This window comes from Hylaeus anthracinus, unplaced genomic scaffold (genome assembly GCF_026225885.1).
Source record: "Hylaeus anthracinus isolate JK02 unplaced genomic scaffold, UHH_iyHylAnth1.0_haploid 11991, whole genome shotgun sequence".
In the NCBI taxonomy this organism is placed as follows: domain Eukaryota; kingdom Metazoa; phylum Arthropoda; class Insecta; order Hymenoptera; family Colletidae; genus Hylaeus; species Hylaeus anthracinus.
In genome coordinates, this window is record NW_026534339.1 from 134,076 (window position 1) to 153,138 (window position 19,063).

The 19,063-nt window shown below is 36.9% G+C and overlaps 1 protein-coding gene across 8 annotated transcripts in view; it reads right to left on the reverse strand.

Moving 5' to 3' along the window:
- LOC128888305 (dnaJ homolog subfamily C member 5) overlaps positions 1 to 19,063 on the reverse strand; it is a 129,520-nt gene that overhangs the window by 23,207 nt on the left and 87,250 nt on the right. For 3 of the 8 annotated variants that reach the window (XM_054145043.1, XM_054145037.1, XM_054145041.1), the window contains one exon: positions 5,641 to 5,767. In XM_054145043.1, coding sequence (XP_054001018.1) covers positions 5,641 to 5,767 — 127 coding nt within the window. Of the gene's footprint in view, positions 1 to 1,792; positions 5,499 to 5,613; positions 5,768 to 19,063 lie in introns of those variants that run through there. The other 5 variants (XM_054145040.1, XM_054145036.1, XM_054145038.1 and 2 more) reach the window with 3 other exon arrangements.

A 19,063-nucleotide genomic window follows, 5' to 3' on the forward strand; every position in this document is an offset into this window, starting at 1 on the left:
TTACTCGTTAGAGACACATTGATCGTCTGCAGAGTAGTACTCTAGTGAGATCGGGCTTCAGTTCCTTTCGATCATCGTTACCATATAGATCCGCGAAGACGGTTTTAGAATCTATTACGGCCATAAAAGTACTCTCGACCCCCGCATCGCCAGTGCGTCAACACCGCGCAACACTTAGGTAATTTTAACTTCATACACTAACCGCGACAACACGACACTGGACACTTGTAATTAGTATAGTTATTTTGAATATATACTCTTTGTGTAAACTTAAAAGTCTGTAAGATCAATCATCAAACCTTTACTTTGAAATCACCAATCCTAGCCAGTGTAACGATCCCACAACATAATAACTTTACCGCTCGAGTTATTATTCTATTAAATTAACAAGTTGCGAGGCTTTATCCGCGACGCGTAGTATTAATCACCAATACGATTTAGTCATTGTGTACTCAACCCGAACTCCTAAACTTAACCTATCCTGCGGTTACCCTTTACTGGGAGACACCGATTCCTAGCAGCTATCTGACTTCGCGTCAGAGTCGTCTGCATTGTCTAATCTATCCTCAAATCTTCGGCACCATTGATACACAATAAATAATCGTATTGGTTCAATTCTCAAATCTATCCCACTCGCTGGGCTCACACGCGCGTCGCTATCGCCCTGGCTCGTAACACAAGTAACGATTATAACGATCACGGCTATGTCTACGGATTACGATATTGTGTTACGAAATTGTTTCATTTTCTGTCCGATATTTAGTGTATTTGTCGTGTTATGCAGTAAAGAATAGATTTTCAAAGTTCTATTTCTACATATATAAATGTCTTTTAACATTGAAGATATAAATAAATCGTCAATTAAATAGCTTGAATTAATTATGCTTAAAGTAATCCTCAATTAAATGGCTTTAAATTAATTCCCCTTAAAGTAATCGTCAATTAAATATCTTCGATTAAATTTGCTCATATCAATCGTCAATTAAATATCTTCGATTAAATTCGCTCATATCAATTGTCAATTAAACGACTTTCGATTAACTCTGCCTAATTCAATTTTAATTAAATAATTTTTAATTACATTTATTCAAAACATTTATTAATTAAGATAATTGAATTAAGTTTATTTAAATCAATTATTTAATTAAAAAATTGTAATTGATTATTATTCAAACTCTGGTCGCCAGAGTAGCACCCCGATCCCGCTGCCGCGTGAAGCGCAGCACCCCCACCGTGAGAACTACCCCCGCCGCGTGCTGCTACCACGTGACTACCCCTTCCAGTCACAGCGCGTGGGCCCAGGCCCAAAACGGGTATAAAAAGGGCTGCAGCACGCCAAATTCTTAGAATTCCAAAAATTCGACTGCTAGGACAGGCTAGGAAGAAGCGACCTGAGTGCTCTAACTATTCGGTCTAATCCCATCCACACAAGGGAGCGAAGAGTTACTCGGGAAAGACTGGATTACGCTTAGAGTTATTGCGCAGCGTTTGCTACTTTACCCTTTGTAATTTCTAAATTGTACTCATGAAGAATATACAGTTTTGTTAACTCTACACAAAATCTCGATTTACCTAACGAAGTTCCTGATCCAGCGACTTCCCTGCAACACCTAGGTACCCATACCACCCTAACGATTAAACAGTATTATTTCAAAGCATGTTCGTTATAGTTTAGTTTGTAGAGGCTCTAGAATAGCCGTGTAAATATTATTGTACCACCGCTTATGTTCGTGTGACTTCTTAATCAGTATTCACTTAATCTAATCATCAGTGTATAATAAATACAAGTTCAGTTCAAAACCAAAGATGTGGGATTTTACTCAGACTACGCAGAACACGGGCAATTTCCCAACACTTATTAAACTTTGAAGAAGAAACAAAGGATAATTCCGTAAACTTTGAAAATAGAACAAATAATACTCGTTCCACCCATGTTCTATTGGATTCAGGGTCGGGCTGACCACGCACTTGCTGCTCTGTTAAATCTGTCCCGATTTGCCAACGAAAGCGTGATTTAAAAAATCTGATTTGTTAGGGAACTGGTAATGAAGCACTTGCACATCCAAATCCGCGAACGGCTTTGACGTGGGGTTACTCGTTCACCCTACAGACGGGCCTAAACTTGGGGGTGGGTTTTCCAAAAAAACGTTTCGTTCGTTAATACTGTCCACGTGGAGAAAAAACATCAAAACAGTGTTTGGTGATGTGCCCCGGACCGTGGGACATGCGCGGGGACGTTTCAACCCCCACGCTTAAGGGTAGATCACCCCTAATTTTGGGCTACCCCTGTTCAGCTCCAGGGGCAGCTTTTGAAACGGGATCTTTTCGACATTGATCCCTAACGTACCGAGAATGAACCTAGTGAACCCTCCGGGGTGTGGAAGTGCTCCTTCATGAAAGGGGTTAAGAAATGGTGAGCTATTCCGCCCCTCCAAGGAGTGCCTATGAAGCGCACGGCGTGGGCGTTGGCATTTCCTGGATCAGGGGACTCCATGGAATGCATTGAGCCCAAATTCGGGACTGTCGTCCAAAAATTGTGGATTTTGGAGGGTGTGGGGGTTATTAGAGGTTGGGTTTGTCCGAAAGGTATTTCAGGGGGTGCATTCTGAAGAGGGCATCAAGAAGAGTCGCCCTAAGTGGTTTTTTTTTTAACCTCTTCCGTCACTCCTGGCCCATTCAGAACTGCTGTTTTTCTCCACCATCCCCTTTACGGGGGTGAATTAAGCCCTTCGCATCAATGCAACTTTGCACACACCCAGAGGACACTTCAAAACTACTCCTGACAAAGTTTCACGAAAATCGGTTGAAAACTCCCATAGTTACCACTTTTTGAAAAACTGTCCCCCTATTTGTGTCCTCGACTGTATTTGACGGCGTTTGCGCGGGCGCTCTTATAACTTTCTTAAAATATTTGAAAATTAACAAAGTCACAAAGCAATACAAAAATTAAAATTTGTATCATCTTCCTGGCTTCTCAGAGAGCTTACAAACTTTATCATACCTTCCACTAAAAATGTCCATATGATCGTTAATATATTGAAATATCAGAAGACAACATTAAATAAATGCATCAAATTGCAAATCTAAAAGTTCTGTGGATTTGCCCATGTACGTTTATACTACATAGGCATTTTTACATGGATTTTTATGTAACTAATAATACATGCGACAATTTTTAAATAATAAAAAATAATTTATAAACATGAAAATTGATTGTTTTTGCGCATTATTTAAAATATGCATCGTGAGTACGCGAATAACTGTTTAAATAAAAGAAAATATTGTATCCGTGAAAATGAAACAAATATTTACTAAAATACAATCTGACAAAATAATATGTATTACGATAACTTTTTATAAAATAAAGACATAGGATCGGCTTATTCATCTACATTATGTCGCTCTTGATTATTTGTTTTTTTAACGTAACTAAAAAATGAACTTAATAATACTGATAAAGCTGCTTGAAAACATACAGCTTATAATATTCTATGAGTTCACCAAATAATGAATCTAAAGAATCAAATCTACACTGTAAAATAGAATAAAATTTCTTACAAACTGGTCAAAGAAAAATGTTGTGATATTATTCTTTAAAGAAGATCAAATTTTGTAATTACGGGACAAAATGTATGACATATTGACTTAGTTCTACTACGAAACTAGTGTTACAATTAAGATACTAACATATGAATCTCGTGTAAATAGATTTATGTATCCTGGCCTATATGTGCTCGTCTCTAGACAAATTTTCTCAAAACTTTGCAGGATAAATAGCAATATTTATTGTTTTTGCAGCCACAAGCTATGTTCTTCTACATACATGGGGGCACAAAATATGCACCATACGATCTTATCCTCAGAAAAAAAACAAGATTCTCCAGCATCCACCATTCGGCCAATCATTACGCATTCTGATTACATATATAGTTTAACGTCTGACCGCTCAGATCTACGACATTTAGCTAAACAATGCCCAAAAAACTGCAAAGTATAGGTAAAAACATTAAAACATTCATACACTACCAAACAGACAAAAAGGTTATGCTATTACAACCTCGACATGAAAAATTATAGAAACCCTATAGGATAATAATAAGAATTCGAATAATATCATAAAAGACTAAAATAATCTGCAAAGATCAGTTGAAGAAAGCACATTTAATGTGTAAACACATATGTATATCATCACCAATTGTTACCATCAGACTATTAGAATGCAATTCGAAATACAAAAAACATTAAAAGTACCAGAGAACCAATTTTGAGGAAGTTAAATATATATTCTCCAAAAAATATATAAAATGCAAGAAAGAAGGATATTATGGTCCCTCCGTTGGAGCATTACCATTGAACCATTTGAAAATATTATAGATTTTCTCTATTCTGGCATACTTGAAGAAAATGTATAGAGAAAAACATTATGCATGCAATATGAGACCACCTTATCGGAACGTCATAGTATGTACCTACAATCTGTCAGTTTATACAAAATCTATATTCTTAATTGTTTAGGCTACAAAGCTAATCGCAAGTATCAATTATTAGTAAAGAATATTAAATTATCAAGTAAACGACATAGTTAGATCAAATTCAATCTGACTACTTTCAGTGTTGATAACCAATGCTATATGTAGAATAGGGGAACTCTTATAAGATCCCTCATAGCAACGGAGAACTTGGAACCCTGGGTGTTGAATAAATCGTTGAAGAATTCATCAAAAGGAAATTACAAAATTACAGTTATACGAAAAATCATATCAAAGTATTTTGGCAAACTCCGCCCACACACGTCAAATGATTCAGAAGTTGTGGCAGTCAAGATACTTGACGCGAGAACTACTTTGAACTTATGTTATTCAAAGAGTTTCTATGAAAAACTAAGACCAGAAATCGATGTATACTTCACAAAACACATTTATCCTGCAAACCATGAAAACATTTATATATAGACGATTATAGCCCAGTGTTTCTTTGTACAGAGATTCATTGAACTTATTACAATAAATAAAAAATGAATACTTTCTCAAACATGCAACTAACACTTTGCTTTGCGATATGAAACCACGAATTTTATTAGCAATCCTATAATTACGATCACCGATTTATATTTATATAGTATTATATAAAAATATTAGATATGACCATCACACTTTCATTTCGAAAATAACATATGTCGTTGTATACGACAAAAAAAAAAACATTAAACTTTAAAATTTGATTCAGTTTTTCTCACTTGTAATTAATTTATTATTTTCTCCCCACTAATTCGATAAATCTATAATAAATATAATTAAATAACCTACAATTTAACACCCAAGGCATTAGGAATTGAACATTTGAATTTGCAACATTATCAATGGAGTTATAATAATGTCAAATTACACAGCGCTTAATGTCTACATTATCATTAAACCAATATGTTGGTTACATTGCTCCATATTATGCTTGCTGCATATTATGTTTCTCCATAATATGTTTCAATTAAATGCATGAAGCTAAAAAAAAACATAAAGGGATAAAAGGAGAGCTATACAATTAAAGATAAAATTGAATCACAAAAAAAGGTGATCGGATAGACAATATGCATTATTATTTATGTACTCAAAATACCAGTCGTGTAAACCACTCTTTCAGTACCGCTGTTTAAGTTAGTATTTTCATCAATGGTTGTGGGTGGCATGGCAAAAATGGGCTGATTCGCAGAGCTGTTCTGCGGGCCACCTTGTGGTTGTGCTGTAATTGCCTCTTCGTCACTTTCGTCTTCCTGTTGGCAGAGAATTAATAATGGATGTCAATACATTGAGAATAAATATATAAAAGGTATTCCAAAAGGGATTTGAAAATATGCTATTTAATATCAAAACATACATATCAGTAAAGTCATGGTGATCATAATAATACAAATACACATAAATATATTATATCAATCATACGAATTGGATACCATACCATTTGTGTTTGATTTAAAAATAATATCCTAAAGTTTCTTTAGGAAAATCATTTATATCAATAACAAAAAACCTTACGATTAATAGTTTTATTATAACCAGCAATTCCGAAAAGTACGATAATTCCCATTTTCGAATAGTCAAATCAGGACTGCCAGTAGGTAGTAACTTTTCTTTTGAGGTGTAGCCTACTATTGGGCCATTCCATGCCAACTCGAACACTTTTTGGGATAACATCTCATATTTTTACGAAATTTGGATATGTTGTAGTCTTTAGAGATATTTGAACCTATCTCAAAGCATTTTAAAAAATTTTGGATATTATCAATTTTACAGCTGTTCAAAGTTTTGTGTTATATTTATTTTTAAAAAATATAGCTATTGAACTAGGCAACGGATAAAAATGACCTTTTACGTGCTTATAGCGAAGACATGGATGCATCAAATAAAAATTATTTTAGAACAAAGGAAGTTTTCTGACCATTTCTTTTTAAATTGTTTTAAACAAATGCCTTGTTCTTATACAGGGCAAGTATTTAAAAATCTAAAAAAACTGACTACATAGCCCGACTTTTTCTCTTTCTGGTGGTACCTCTAAAAAGATGGGCAAATTTAAATTGGCCGAATGAAAAATGATTGATCTAGCTGATTGAAAATTAATTTTCAATTTAACTAAATACAAGAATATAAAGATCATTCACAATTATTAAGAGAAAGTCGTGAACTTGCAGAAACCATTCGCTGAACGAGAAATTGTTATTCATTTGTACTGACAGACATAGTATCCCATTTATCAACTAAAATTTATTTCTATAGTAAAAAATCACAAATTATTAAAATTATAAAATAAATAATAATATTATCAATGATTCGTTCAATCAAATGACCATTATGATGTGATAAAATATTTCTCCAATAACCTAATCCTGTCAAATTCCATCCTATCCCAAAGGAAGAATACTTACCACGTTCTCGTGGTTTTCATTGAACTGTGGCAACTTATCTTCAACAATAAGAGTCATTGACAAAAAGTGAGATTTTAATATTTATTAGCTGTATTACTCCTTGCACGATCACAGGCCCTACAGAGCAATGGCTGACACGACTGAGCCTGCCACGCGCCACTTCGGACCGACGCGCTTCGATGGAGTATTTCCTTCAATCAATTTTCATTCAGCCAATTTAAATTTGTCCACCTTTTTATAGGTACCATCAGAAAGAGGAAAAATGAGGCTATAAACTCATTTTTTTTTTTTTTTTAGATTTTTAAATACTTGCCCGGTATAAGAACAAGGCATTTGTCTGAAACAATTAAAAAAAAAAATGGTCTGAAGTAATTTTTCTTTGGTACTTCCATGTCTTCACTATAAGCAAGTAAAAGGTCACTTTTATCCGTTGCCTAGTTCAGTAGCTAAATATGTATATATACATTTTTAAAGGCAGTACAAAACTGAAAAGCTGTAAACCCGACAATTTCCAATATTTTTCAAAATACACCGTTCAAATATCTCTAAATACTACACATATCCAAATTTTGTCAAAATCTGAGATGTTACTCCAAAAAATGTCCGAAGTGGCATGGAATGACCCTAATTGTATTTACACACGAATGGCTCCAAATGGCCCTGCGAGGAAGTACCCACGACGAAGAAGGAAGTGTTAAGCCAAGAGTCAAAATTGCATTGGTACAAAAATCGGTACGCTTTTAATTAAAATTTATTTATCAATAAATTTGTGCACTTCTTTATTTAGTACGGTACTTCTCTATTTTTAGAATTTGGAAGTGATTTTTTTTCTCCACAATTAAGACTAATCTAAATTGAGACCAAGTTTTAGGTCAAACAAGGTGCAATGACGAAGACAAAAATGTCAATCGACTTTGGTAGATGAAATTACTTGTTACTTGAATGTGGAAATTACTCTATTCACAGGATCTAAACTGCTTCAAACAATTAGCGGGACACTTTTTCAAACCGTCGTAACTATGGGAGTTTTCAACCGATTGAAATGAAACTCCGTGAGGAGTACTTTTAAAGTGTCCCCTAGACGTGTGTAAAGTTGCATTGGCGCGAAGGGGTTCATTTACCCCCCTAAAGGGGAGGGTGTAGAAAAACGCGTCTTTGAAACCGGCCAGGGATTACGGAAGGGGTTGAAAAATTCAAAAACACCTTTGGAGCGACTCTCCTTGATGCCCTCTACAAAATGCACCCCTTGAAATCCCTCTCGGACAAACCCCTCTTCATAAGGGAGCACTTCCACACATCGGAGAACAATGAAATTCACCATGTTTGTTCTTGATACGTTAAAGATGAATGCCGAAAAGGTTCCGTTTCGAAAACTGCCCACGGAGATGAAGGGGTGAGAGCAGAGGTAGGGGTGGTTCACCCCCAAGTGTCCCGCTAATTGTTTGAAGCAGTGTAGATGAGAGTTCGTCCATACAGAACTTCATTTTCAAGACAAATAAGATTAAAGGCTTCCAAAATACAAGTGCACTTAACTATCTTTCTACATAAATATTCTCAATATCGTGTATTATAAGGTACCATCAGTTTTGTTTCTTTACTCTCGGTATAAACAATGCTTTTGCAATGGTTTGATACGTTAACCATGAATATGTAGAACATAATGAGTGTATTGGACACCCATAGCGATATTGTTTCAGCTGCAGTTGGATATTCAAGAATGATGTTCAAATTATTGGTATTCACACTTACCCAGTGGAACCGCTCATATTTAACTCTTGCTTAGTTGGACTATGTATGTGTACACAAAGAATTTTCAAACTTGGATCTCTCAAATATGAAGAATTACAGAAAACACTTTCCATACAAACCATTTTCAATTTACTTTTATACGTAAATAATCCTGTGCCTACTTATACAGGGTATCCCAAAAATGATATAACACCTTGAAAGGGTTGGTTCGGGAGGTGATTTGAAACACTTTTTTCTTAGCGAAAATGTTATCTAAGGCTTCGTTAAGGAGATATTAACAGAAAACCCTGACCAATCAGGGCGCGCATATACCGGTGGAGCGCCCGCAGTAGCGAGGGCTACGCGCTCGTACGTGAACAAGTAACATGACATGCATCGAAGGAAACTGTGTGCCGTAGCAAATATCCCGATAAAAAACTTCAAAAAAGTAAAAAAATTACGCCAAGTACATGAAAAAGTGCAGGACTTAAAGAGTAATCATAGAAAAATAGAAGATCCCCCTAAAAAATTTAAGAAAGTAAAAAAAGATGTGAAATCAAAATGAGCTGCCAGTACATGAAAGTCTTTTCCAATAAAGTGCAAAGACGACACTGTGTAACACAATGTAAAATTCGGTGCTTTCCAAGTATGCGCAGCTAAAATGCTGTGTTCAACAGTGCAGACGTTCGGACACTAATGGCAACTCATGTTAACTGACTGCTCCACACTTTAGCGGTGACATGAAGGAGCTAAATAGCGTATCATCTACAAACTGAGACTCTTTAGACCAGTGTTTCCCAACGTGAGGCCCACGCCCCACAAGGGGGCATTTGATAGTTAAGGGGGACAATTTAAAAATGGACTCGACACGACTTTAACCCTTTCGCTTTGGATTATTTAATTATAATAGTAATATAGTAAATAATTATTAGGTATAATTTCGTTTGACGTTGCCAAAATATCAACTGAATAATTAGAGTCGTCAAGAAAACTTCGTCGGCAGGGACGGACTGGCCATATAAGCCTATCAGTGCAATCACCGGTGAGCCGGTCAAGTAATGGGCCGGCCAGGGTTGACAAATTTTTTTTAATTTAAAACAAATATTTTGTGCATTATTGAAATGCACATTTTGTGTATGATAATAAAATACGTAAAGAAGTGAAAATTTACCCCCTCCCCCTCCCCCCAAATAGGGCCGCGTTCAGGTGAAATCACCGAACCAGTCCGAACTCGCCAGTCCGCCCCTGTTCATCGGGGATTCACCACGGAGTGTGCCGGCAGTCGCGGGGAACGCCGGATGTTTTAAAACTCGCTAAACAACGCCGGATGTTTTAAAACTCGCTAAACAACGCCGTTGTTCGCACCTAATTAGCCCAACTCAACTTCTGTAGTGTTTCACATCATTCAGTTGGTGTTAATTTGAAATAAGTGTCCGTCAATTAATCGTTGATTTAACAAATATATTTATATATATTGTATAGATATAATTGGTAAGTATTTGATTTAATTTACATTTATTTTAATTTTAAAAGCATTTAACTTTCCAGAAACTTTTGTCAAGTGAAAAAAAAATATCGGTCATGTATTATATACATGTAAATAAATATGTTTCTCTGCGCGTACGTTTATTCTGTCATATTGAATTAATTTTAACACATATTTTATTATATTTGTAGTATCCGCGCCTCCCATACCCAACAATAAGGAGTCAAAGGAGAACACGAAACGTAGGGTACGGGATTGGTCGCGTAGGTAAAGCGGTCGACTGTGGATCCGAGGATCGTGGATTCGAATCCCCGTACCTTGTTTTCCGTTTAGACTCCTACATATTGTTTTTTTAATTGATTTATATTCGTTCGTAATAAAATGACTTGAAAAAAGAAGCAAAAAACTCGTCAATATTCGGAGGAATATTCAAAATTTGGGTTCATACCCGCTGTTCACGATGAGCGGATGCCGTTTTGTCTTTTATGCCAGCAATGCTTGACCAATGAATTAATGAAACGAGGTCGTCTTGAGGCGCATTGAAGGCGAAACATAGTGCTCATATAAATTCAGATTTGAGTTATTTTAAAACTTCAAAGGAAAAGTTTGAAAAAAGAACAACATTACAGTCCCTATATTGCTCGTTCTTTAACAAATAATCGTCTTTCTGAGGCTAGTTATCAAATTTCTTTATCAATCGCTATGAAATAATTTTTTGAAAAAAAAATTTAACCGACTTCAAAAAGGGTACAGTGAAAAGTATGAAATAATTTCTAGTTAATTTATATGAATACGCACTAGCTCTAGATATAATTCCTTAAAAGTATGGGAAAATGCAGTGAAAAGTGTGACATAATTTCTATTTAAACTGCATTGTTATTCACCATCGTTTGATAAATTTGGTTAAATACATCATATTAAATGCAATGCACCTTTTTCGGAGGCGGCGCAAAATTTAAAATTAAGTATATTCAAACTTGGTTTACCTTTCTGTCGAGCAAACAAAAAAATGGTCTTTAATTATTGCTATCATTACATCCACTTTAGACATCATATTCATTAACACTATTCAATATCGCCGCCTCCACCAAATACTATCCCAAACCTACTCAGACAGTATTTCCATGGGTAGAGTATACAGGGTGTCGTTGAATTAGTGTAAGACCCGGAAATAGGGTGTTAGCTGAGACAATTCTGAACCACAATTTCCTTTGCGGATAGTGCTTCGTTTTCGTGCTCCCTGAAACACCCCACTCAAGGACAACCAACATTTTTTGGACACCTTGTATAATTGCAAATGGAATTATCAGGAATACAGCTGCAACTACATGTGAAAGGACTGATCGCGTTTGGTAAATTCCTTGTCGAGCTGCACCAGAGCATAGCAATTTCCCACCAACAATGGTTTTATAAACAATAAAAGTGTCCATAAATTTTTGCAAATGGGAACATCACGAATTCAGGTATTATGAAATGCGGAAGGTTCCATCGCGCTCGGTAATTTCCTCACCAAGTTACATCATATAATAGGAATTTTGCGATAACAATAGTTATAAACAATACAGAAATTCATAAATTTTTGCATCTGTGATCATTGTGAAAACCTCTCCAGCAGCAAAATGTAAGGGGTTTCATCGATTTCATCGGTTTCAGGCCAAACATACGCGAAATAGTACGCTTTTTGCGATCAAAAGTGATATAAAGTGGTAAAAAATAAGACAAGGATAAATGTTTTGGTATGAGACCAAATGGCAAATGCTCTTCCAGATGCAAAAAGTTTCAATCTGATTGGTCCATCCGTCTGGGAGTCAGAAGCAAGACAAAATGTGTGTTTAAAAAAAAAAAACGGGTAAAGAATGAAAAATCACAAAATGTTTCTTTTACGCGACCAAGTGGAAGAAATATTCGACAAGATGCAAGATGTTTCACTCCAATTCATCAAGCCATCTCAACATAATTGGCAAGCATACCTAAAAATCACGGTTTTTTGTTAAAAAAAAAAACAGGTAAAAAATGACACATCCCAAAAAGTCTTGATGGCAGGATCACCGTGGGATCATGCTCTATAAGATGCAACAGATTCCATTCTGATTGGCCAAGCCATATCAGCGTGATCGATGAACAGACAAAAAAAAATAATTGTGTGTGTGTGTGTGTGTGTGTGTGTGCGTGTGCGCGCGCGCGCGCACTCACACACATGTCGAATTGAGTAACCTCCTCCTTTTCGAAGTCGGTTAAAAACTGGAAAAAATCACACTATAAGAGAGAATTTGATAAAACCATCAATTACAGCATTTCTTAAAACGGTTCTGGAAAAAGATGACAAAGGTGTAAAAGCTATGCCACTCAGTAACAATACTGTTAGCAGAAGAATAGACGAAATGTGTGAAGATATTGAGAAACTACTTGTTGAAAAGCTGAAAACAAAAAATTTCTTAATACAAATGGATGAATCAACTTTGAGAGACAATGGGGCAGTATTGATAACCTATGTAAGATATATTGATGAAGGGCATTTTCCTGAAGAAACGTTGTTCTGTAAAAGATTATAAAGCACGACTACCTCCAAAGATATATATAATAAGTTAAAAAACTACTTAGATGTCAATGATATACCAATGCAAAATATAATATCTTGTGCTGCAGATGGCGCCCCTAATATGATGGGCAAGAAACATGGCTGCTTAAAATTGATGAAAGATGTGAATCCAGAAATGATTATTGTACATTGTGTTATTCATAAGGAAAACTTGGTAGCTAAAAATATCTCGCCAGTTCTAAATGAAGTACTACATGCAGTAATAAAGTGTGTTAATGCTATTAAAGCTAGTGCCAAATGTGAGCGTCTTTGCAAGTTATTTTGTGAAGAACAAAATGAAGACCATGTGAGACTTATACTTCATACTGAAGTAAGATGGCTATCCAAAGGAAACTGCTTCAAAAGATTTATGCAACTGTTTGATACTCTTAGTGATTTTTTAAGCGACAAACCTGAAATGAAGTATCTCTTAACAATCGATGGTAAAGCATTTGTAAGATGTTTAGCCGATATCTTTGAAAAACTAAATATATTAAATAAGCAACTTCAAGGACCAAATAAAACACTTGTCGATACAAAAACAAAGATATTTGGTTGCATTACCAATATAAAGTTATATCAGAAACATATTAACAACAAAAACTTTGAACAGTTTCATTGGCTCCAAAAATGTTAAGTAACTGATACCGCTGTACTTGTTATTGTCAATCATTTGAATATTCTATCCGCTGATTTAAAAGAAAGATTTTCTGATTTAAAACAAATTGATTTCCCAACATGGATGATGCAGCCAATATTAGTGGATTTGTCTAATATATCAAATATGCAATATCAAGAAGAACTCGCAGAATTGCAAAATGATGAATTAGTAAAAACTTTATTTAATATAAAAGGAGCGATGGCATGGCTTTGTGAAGAAACTGAAATTAAGTACCCAAATGCAACCAAATGTGCAAGAAAACTTTTACTACCGTTTCCATCTTCATATTTAGCTGAATGTGGATTTAGTACTGTAAATTATTTACTAATAAAAAAAAGGAGTCGACTTGATATAACACAACGTGGAGACTTGAGATTAAAGCTAAGTAAATTGGAACCTAATATAAAATCTCTGTGCAGCAAGTATCAAGCGCAAGGATCGCACTAAATGAATATAGAAAAATCAATATTCCAATTATTTTGAATTTCAATTTTTCATTATATGTTTTGAAATTTTACTTACGATGTTTTGATAATAATTTCATACTGATTTCTTCCTAAAACTTATCATTTATATTTCTTAAGGAAACCAAACAATTTTTAAAGGTTAAAAATTATGTATGGGGAGCATAAAAATGTTAGAAATGTTAAGGTGAGGCATGACCTAAAAAAGGTTGGGAAACACTGGTTTAGACATTTGCCTAGATGTCCGTGGCCTGGAAGTCAAATGCTTGGCGTGGCCAGGCAAGATCAAGGTTTTGACGAATAGGAATTATTTTAAAATGTAAAATAATGAAAATGTACTCATATTGTCAGCGTTTTAAACTGACAAATTATCTGAAAGCCTGTGAGAGGGGGGGGGGGGTATTTACGTCAATGAATGTCCTTAGAAATACTTTAAAACACAATAAAATGAAAATGTATTCATATTTTCAAAGTTTTAAATTGACAAATTATGTGAAAGTCTGCGAGAGAGAAAGTATGGGTATTGATGATCTGAGAATGCTTTGCCTGGCCATGCCAAGCATTTGACTTCCAGGCCACGGACATCTAGGCAAATGTCTAAACAATCTCAGGTTGTAGTTGATACACTATTCAGCTTCTACATTTCACCGCCAAAGTGCGGAGTCAGTTTACATGAGTTGTCATTAGGGTCTGAATGTCTGGACTGTTGAACACAGCATTTTAGCTGCGCATAGTTGGAAAGCACCGAATTTTTCATTATGTTATATAGTGTCACTTTTGCACTTTGATGAAAAGCACCTCCATGTACTGGCAGCTCATTTCGATTTCACTTCTTTTTCTACTTTCTTGAATTCGTAATATCATGTCATGAATCTGTCAGAAACGGTATTTTTCGTATGATTTTCCCGTCGTCAACCCTTAGCCAATAGGAGCTAAGCAAAAGCCGAGTGTCGTTCGTCGACTCTCAGAATCATTCGGTTCGGCATGGTTCGTCGGCCATCGACCGTCGAGAGTCGAAACAGATATCATCATTCATAACCTGCCAAGTGTCAACAATTTTTACATTATTGCATTATTAATTATATTTATATCAGCAAAATGTTTTCAATTTAGACTTTTTATATATGGTTTAATAACAAATTGCAGCCAGTGTTGTAAAGTGTTGATCGATCATGATTACAAGGTAAGTTGTCAAAATCTGAATTGTCAGGTACCTTACAGAATAAATCCATACCACTAGTGTTTTCAATTTAGACTTTCTATGTAGAGCTTATAGAAATGGGGTCATTTTCTTCTTTCATCATTAACATTAAAATTTTTTGCAGCAAGAAAAAAAATTGCAGGTATATATAATTATTTATAAATTGAACGAAGTGTTTATAATTAATAAATTATATGAAATATATATATATATATATTGCAACGTGATTTCCCGACGCGGATCGCGGACCGTGTCGGGAAGCGTGCAAAATGAGAGTTTTCCGACTTCTCACGCCTTTACGGGAAAACCCGAGCGCTAAGTATCAGGAAATACCGGCGTGAGAAGCCGAACGTCGCGAAAGTTACCACGGCTAGCGATCCGGATCGCATAGAGCGGCGTGGATCGTCGGCGAGGAAAGGAAGTCTGAGAAAGCTGTCTTCACGGCAAGACGGGGTGGATTAACACAGCATTCCTTTAAAATAATATAGAATATACTGTACGCGAAAGATGTTACAAAATACGGTGTACACTGCCGAGCTGTCGTAGCGTCTAAGGTCACCGGGACGACCAATAACCGACACGAGAACTACGTTTCGATAACACGTGCTGATTTCGTTCACGATAGCCCAAATTCCGTCGCGATTCGCACAAAAGCGACTTCGGAAACGATGTTCTGACAGTCTTAACGCGGTCGCGATGGGTTCGACCTCTTCGACGAGAACGTTAACCGGCAGCGATCTAAACACGTGCGCGTTAGAATAGACTCGCGACTAGATGTTCGTTATTTCGTGCGATAACCTACGAAAAGGCGATTTCCCGCTAACAATGCTATTTCGCCCGACAGGGTGCTCGGCAGCCACCAGGTAATCCGACCAATTCACGATATCCTATCCATGAGCATGAGGTAAAGGAGGAAGCGCTTACCGTACCGTTCACCACGTGTGTCGCTGACGAAATAAGTCGAGATACGCGAGCTCGTCGCACGCCTTTGCTCATGCGCTTCCCCCCAGCCTCACCTCAAAGGTCGGCGGCACGCAGCACTCTATTGCGGCCAAATTCAAATCGCGTTATCGGCGCGCCCGTTATCGGCGGTCGTCCAGTCCCGTCCCTCGGCGACTTTGGTGGCGTGTCGGTGCTGGCATCCCTCGAAGACTCTGGAGCGGGCCGGGTCTCGGTGCACTCGAGAACCCGACTGATTTCGATATCCTAAACGACCTCCAGCCCCCTGAAAGTCGTAGCGGAGTCAAGGGGCTGTTACCAAGAACCTCCAGCCTCTGTCCATTTGTGCTTCGTCTGGCCAGTCCATGCAACCGGCGCCGGGTTGGACGGGATCGGTAGCCTCTAAGCCGCATCGCTCGGTGTTGCCGTCGTTAGCCCAACGCTATTACCCTTCAGATACGCAAATTAGTCATAACCCTGGGTTACCCTGGTGGCGCTCGCGATCTTGGTCGGTCTCGTTCCCCGCGGAGAGTTCAGCTACTTTGTGAAGCGGCAATATGCCACGTCACAATATATATATATATATATACAGACCGCGTCTCAAGATAAAAGACGTAACAAATAAAACTAAACTTTGTTCATGTTTTGTTTGTCACTTAAAGAGAATAAAGAATAAAAGGTAAATCGATAATAATCATGTGTGTCGTAAAAAAACGAATGCACAGTTTTCTTTAACCAGGATCGAAAATAATTATTTGAACTGAGAAGACAAGGAATACGTAAATTTCGTTTTCAAATAATGCATAAACGAATAGGCAATGTAACGGAAAATAAACGACAAGTGATCATAGTTCGTTATTGGAGTAAGGATTCGTAGCTTAGTAACGGCTGGCACTGTTGCTAATAATAGACAAGTCTCTTTAAAAAGTCCGAAGAAAAATTTACTTACGGAACGTTTGAGTCCCGAATTACGTGCGGAACCTTAAGAAATAATAAACCCCAAATGAATTAAATAAAACTCACCCTTTCGGAAGTCCTTTTCTTTCCTTTCCTTCCTTTTCGGAAACCTGTGTCACTAGGTCATTGCATTGGGGCTGGTCATCGGCCGACAAAATGGTTTTATCGTAGGTTAGCGCGCACTGCACACCTGCTGGTCGCAGGTATATGCCACCACCCGACATAAAGGGTTGCAACATCAAGTGTATCCAAGTTATTGCTCTATCGAAGATGTATTCACTTCACTACACAACTACCAACATTAATCAAGTAACACGATCACTTAATTTATTTTTAATGGAACTTGTCGTTCCTATGTTGTAAAAAATTGATACCCCCGAAAGAGCCCGATTGTTGTTAATGGATCAAGTGCTTCACGCTGCGTCCGCCTCTTCTGCCGACTCCACCGGTTGGCAGTAGACTTCATTCTAAAATGATTGTTGCAGAAAAGACACAAAACGTAAGTAAAAACACAATACCTATTACGCCTCGTACTGACGAGAGCATGTTTCGACGCACGAACGGACTCAACAGTCTCGATTAGGGATAGCGTAAAAAATAACTAACAGTGATTTTTCACGGTGATCGCATAATCATGTTCGCAGTCGTGATTAAACTTCGATCATGACCGTGATACGGAAGATAGCGTTTCAGGAACGGTTCATGTTACTTGTTATCGTTACTGTCTCGCGGTCTCCCTTTAACAGAAATTCAAGAAACTACAAATGAGTCAAATTTAAATTGTATTAAAATTATATTAACATTGCTTTTAGACCATATTATAATACATATATAATTTAAGAACAACATAATTGGTGAAAAGTGAAAAGAATGTTCTCTATCAATCAGAAGCAATCACAAAGAATCAGAAATCACTGTGAAAAATCATCGTGATTGAGAATTAACGTGATTGAATCACGAGTGATTCAAAAGTAGTAGTTCACGCCATCTGTAGTCTCGATACACGAATGCTCCAGTCAGGATACGTGCGCGCAGGCCCTGTGCGTGCATGAACACTTTCAGACTGTTGCGGCGGATCCATCAAAGGGATGTGCGTGCGAACGTCCTTTACATGAGCTCATTGTATACATTTTTGCATGTGTGCACATTATCGCCAAGCAGTGGCGAATTAGCTGTGTCAAAAGTCAATATATCGATTGAAAGGTAATGTGCACACATACAAAAATGTATACAATGAGCTCATGTATGGGACGTTCGCATGCACATCCCTTTGATGGATTCGCAGCAGTCGGAAAGCATTCGTGTTGTGGTATTGTGTTTTTACTTACATTTTGTGACTTTTCTGCAACAATCATTTCAGAATCATTTGGTCTACTGCCAACCGGTGGAGTCGGCAGAAGAGGCGGTCGCTACGTGGAGCACCTGCTCCATTAACAACAATCGGGCCTTTTCGGGGGCATCAATTCTTTACAACGTAGAAACGGCAAGTTCCATTACAAAAAAATCAAGTGATCGTGTTACTTCATTAATGTTGGTAGTCGTGCAGTGAAGTGAATACATCTTCGATAGAGCAATAACTTGGATACACTTGATGTTGCAACCCTTTATGTCGGGTGGTGGCATATACCTGCGACCAGCAGGTGTGCAGTGCGCGCTAACCTACGATAAAACCATTTCGTCGACCGATGACCAGCTCCAATGCAATAACCTAGTGAAACAGGTTTCCGAAAAGGAAGGAAAGGAAAGAAAAGAACTTCCGAAAGGATGAGTTTTATTTAATTCATTTGAAGTTTATTATTTCTTAAGGGTGCGCAGGAGCCAGAGCCAAACTCCAAATTGCCTTTAATAACAGTTTGCGGAAAAAGTAGAAAACTCGGCCTTTTGGAATCTCGACCTTAAAACTTTATAAACAATAAAAGTACGTTTTTTTTTTTCTTATAGAAGAAATTTGTTTATATATACGTTTTCCAACATCAGGCCTTGGAGTCGCATCCGCCAAAGTGTAACGAATATATTAAAACCAGAATTATTAAAAAATATTGCTTCTTTGCTTCAATATCCTTGGAAAAAATCATGCTAGCCTAATCGGAGGAGAGATAAAGACAGAATGATGTCAAACATTTGTAATTTTCC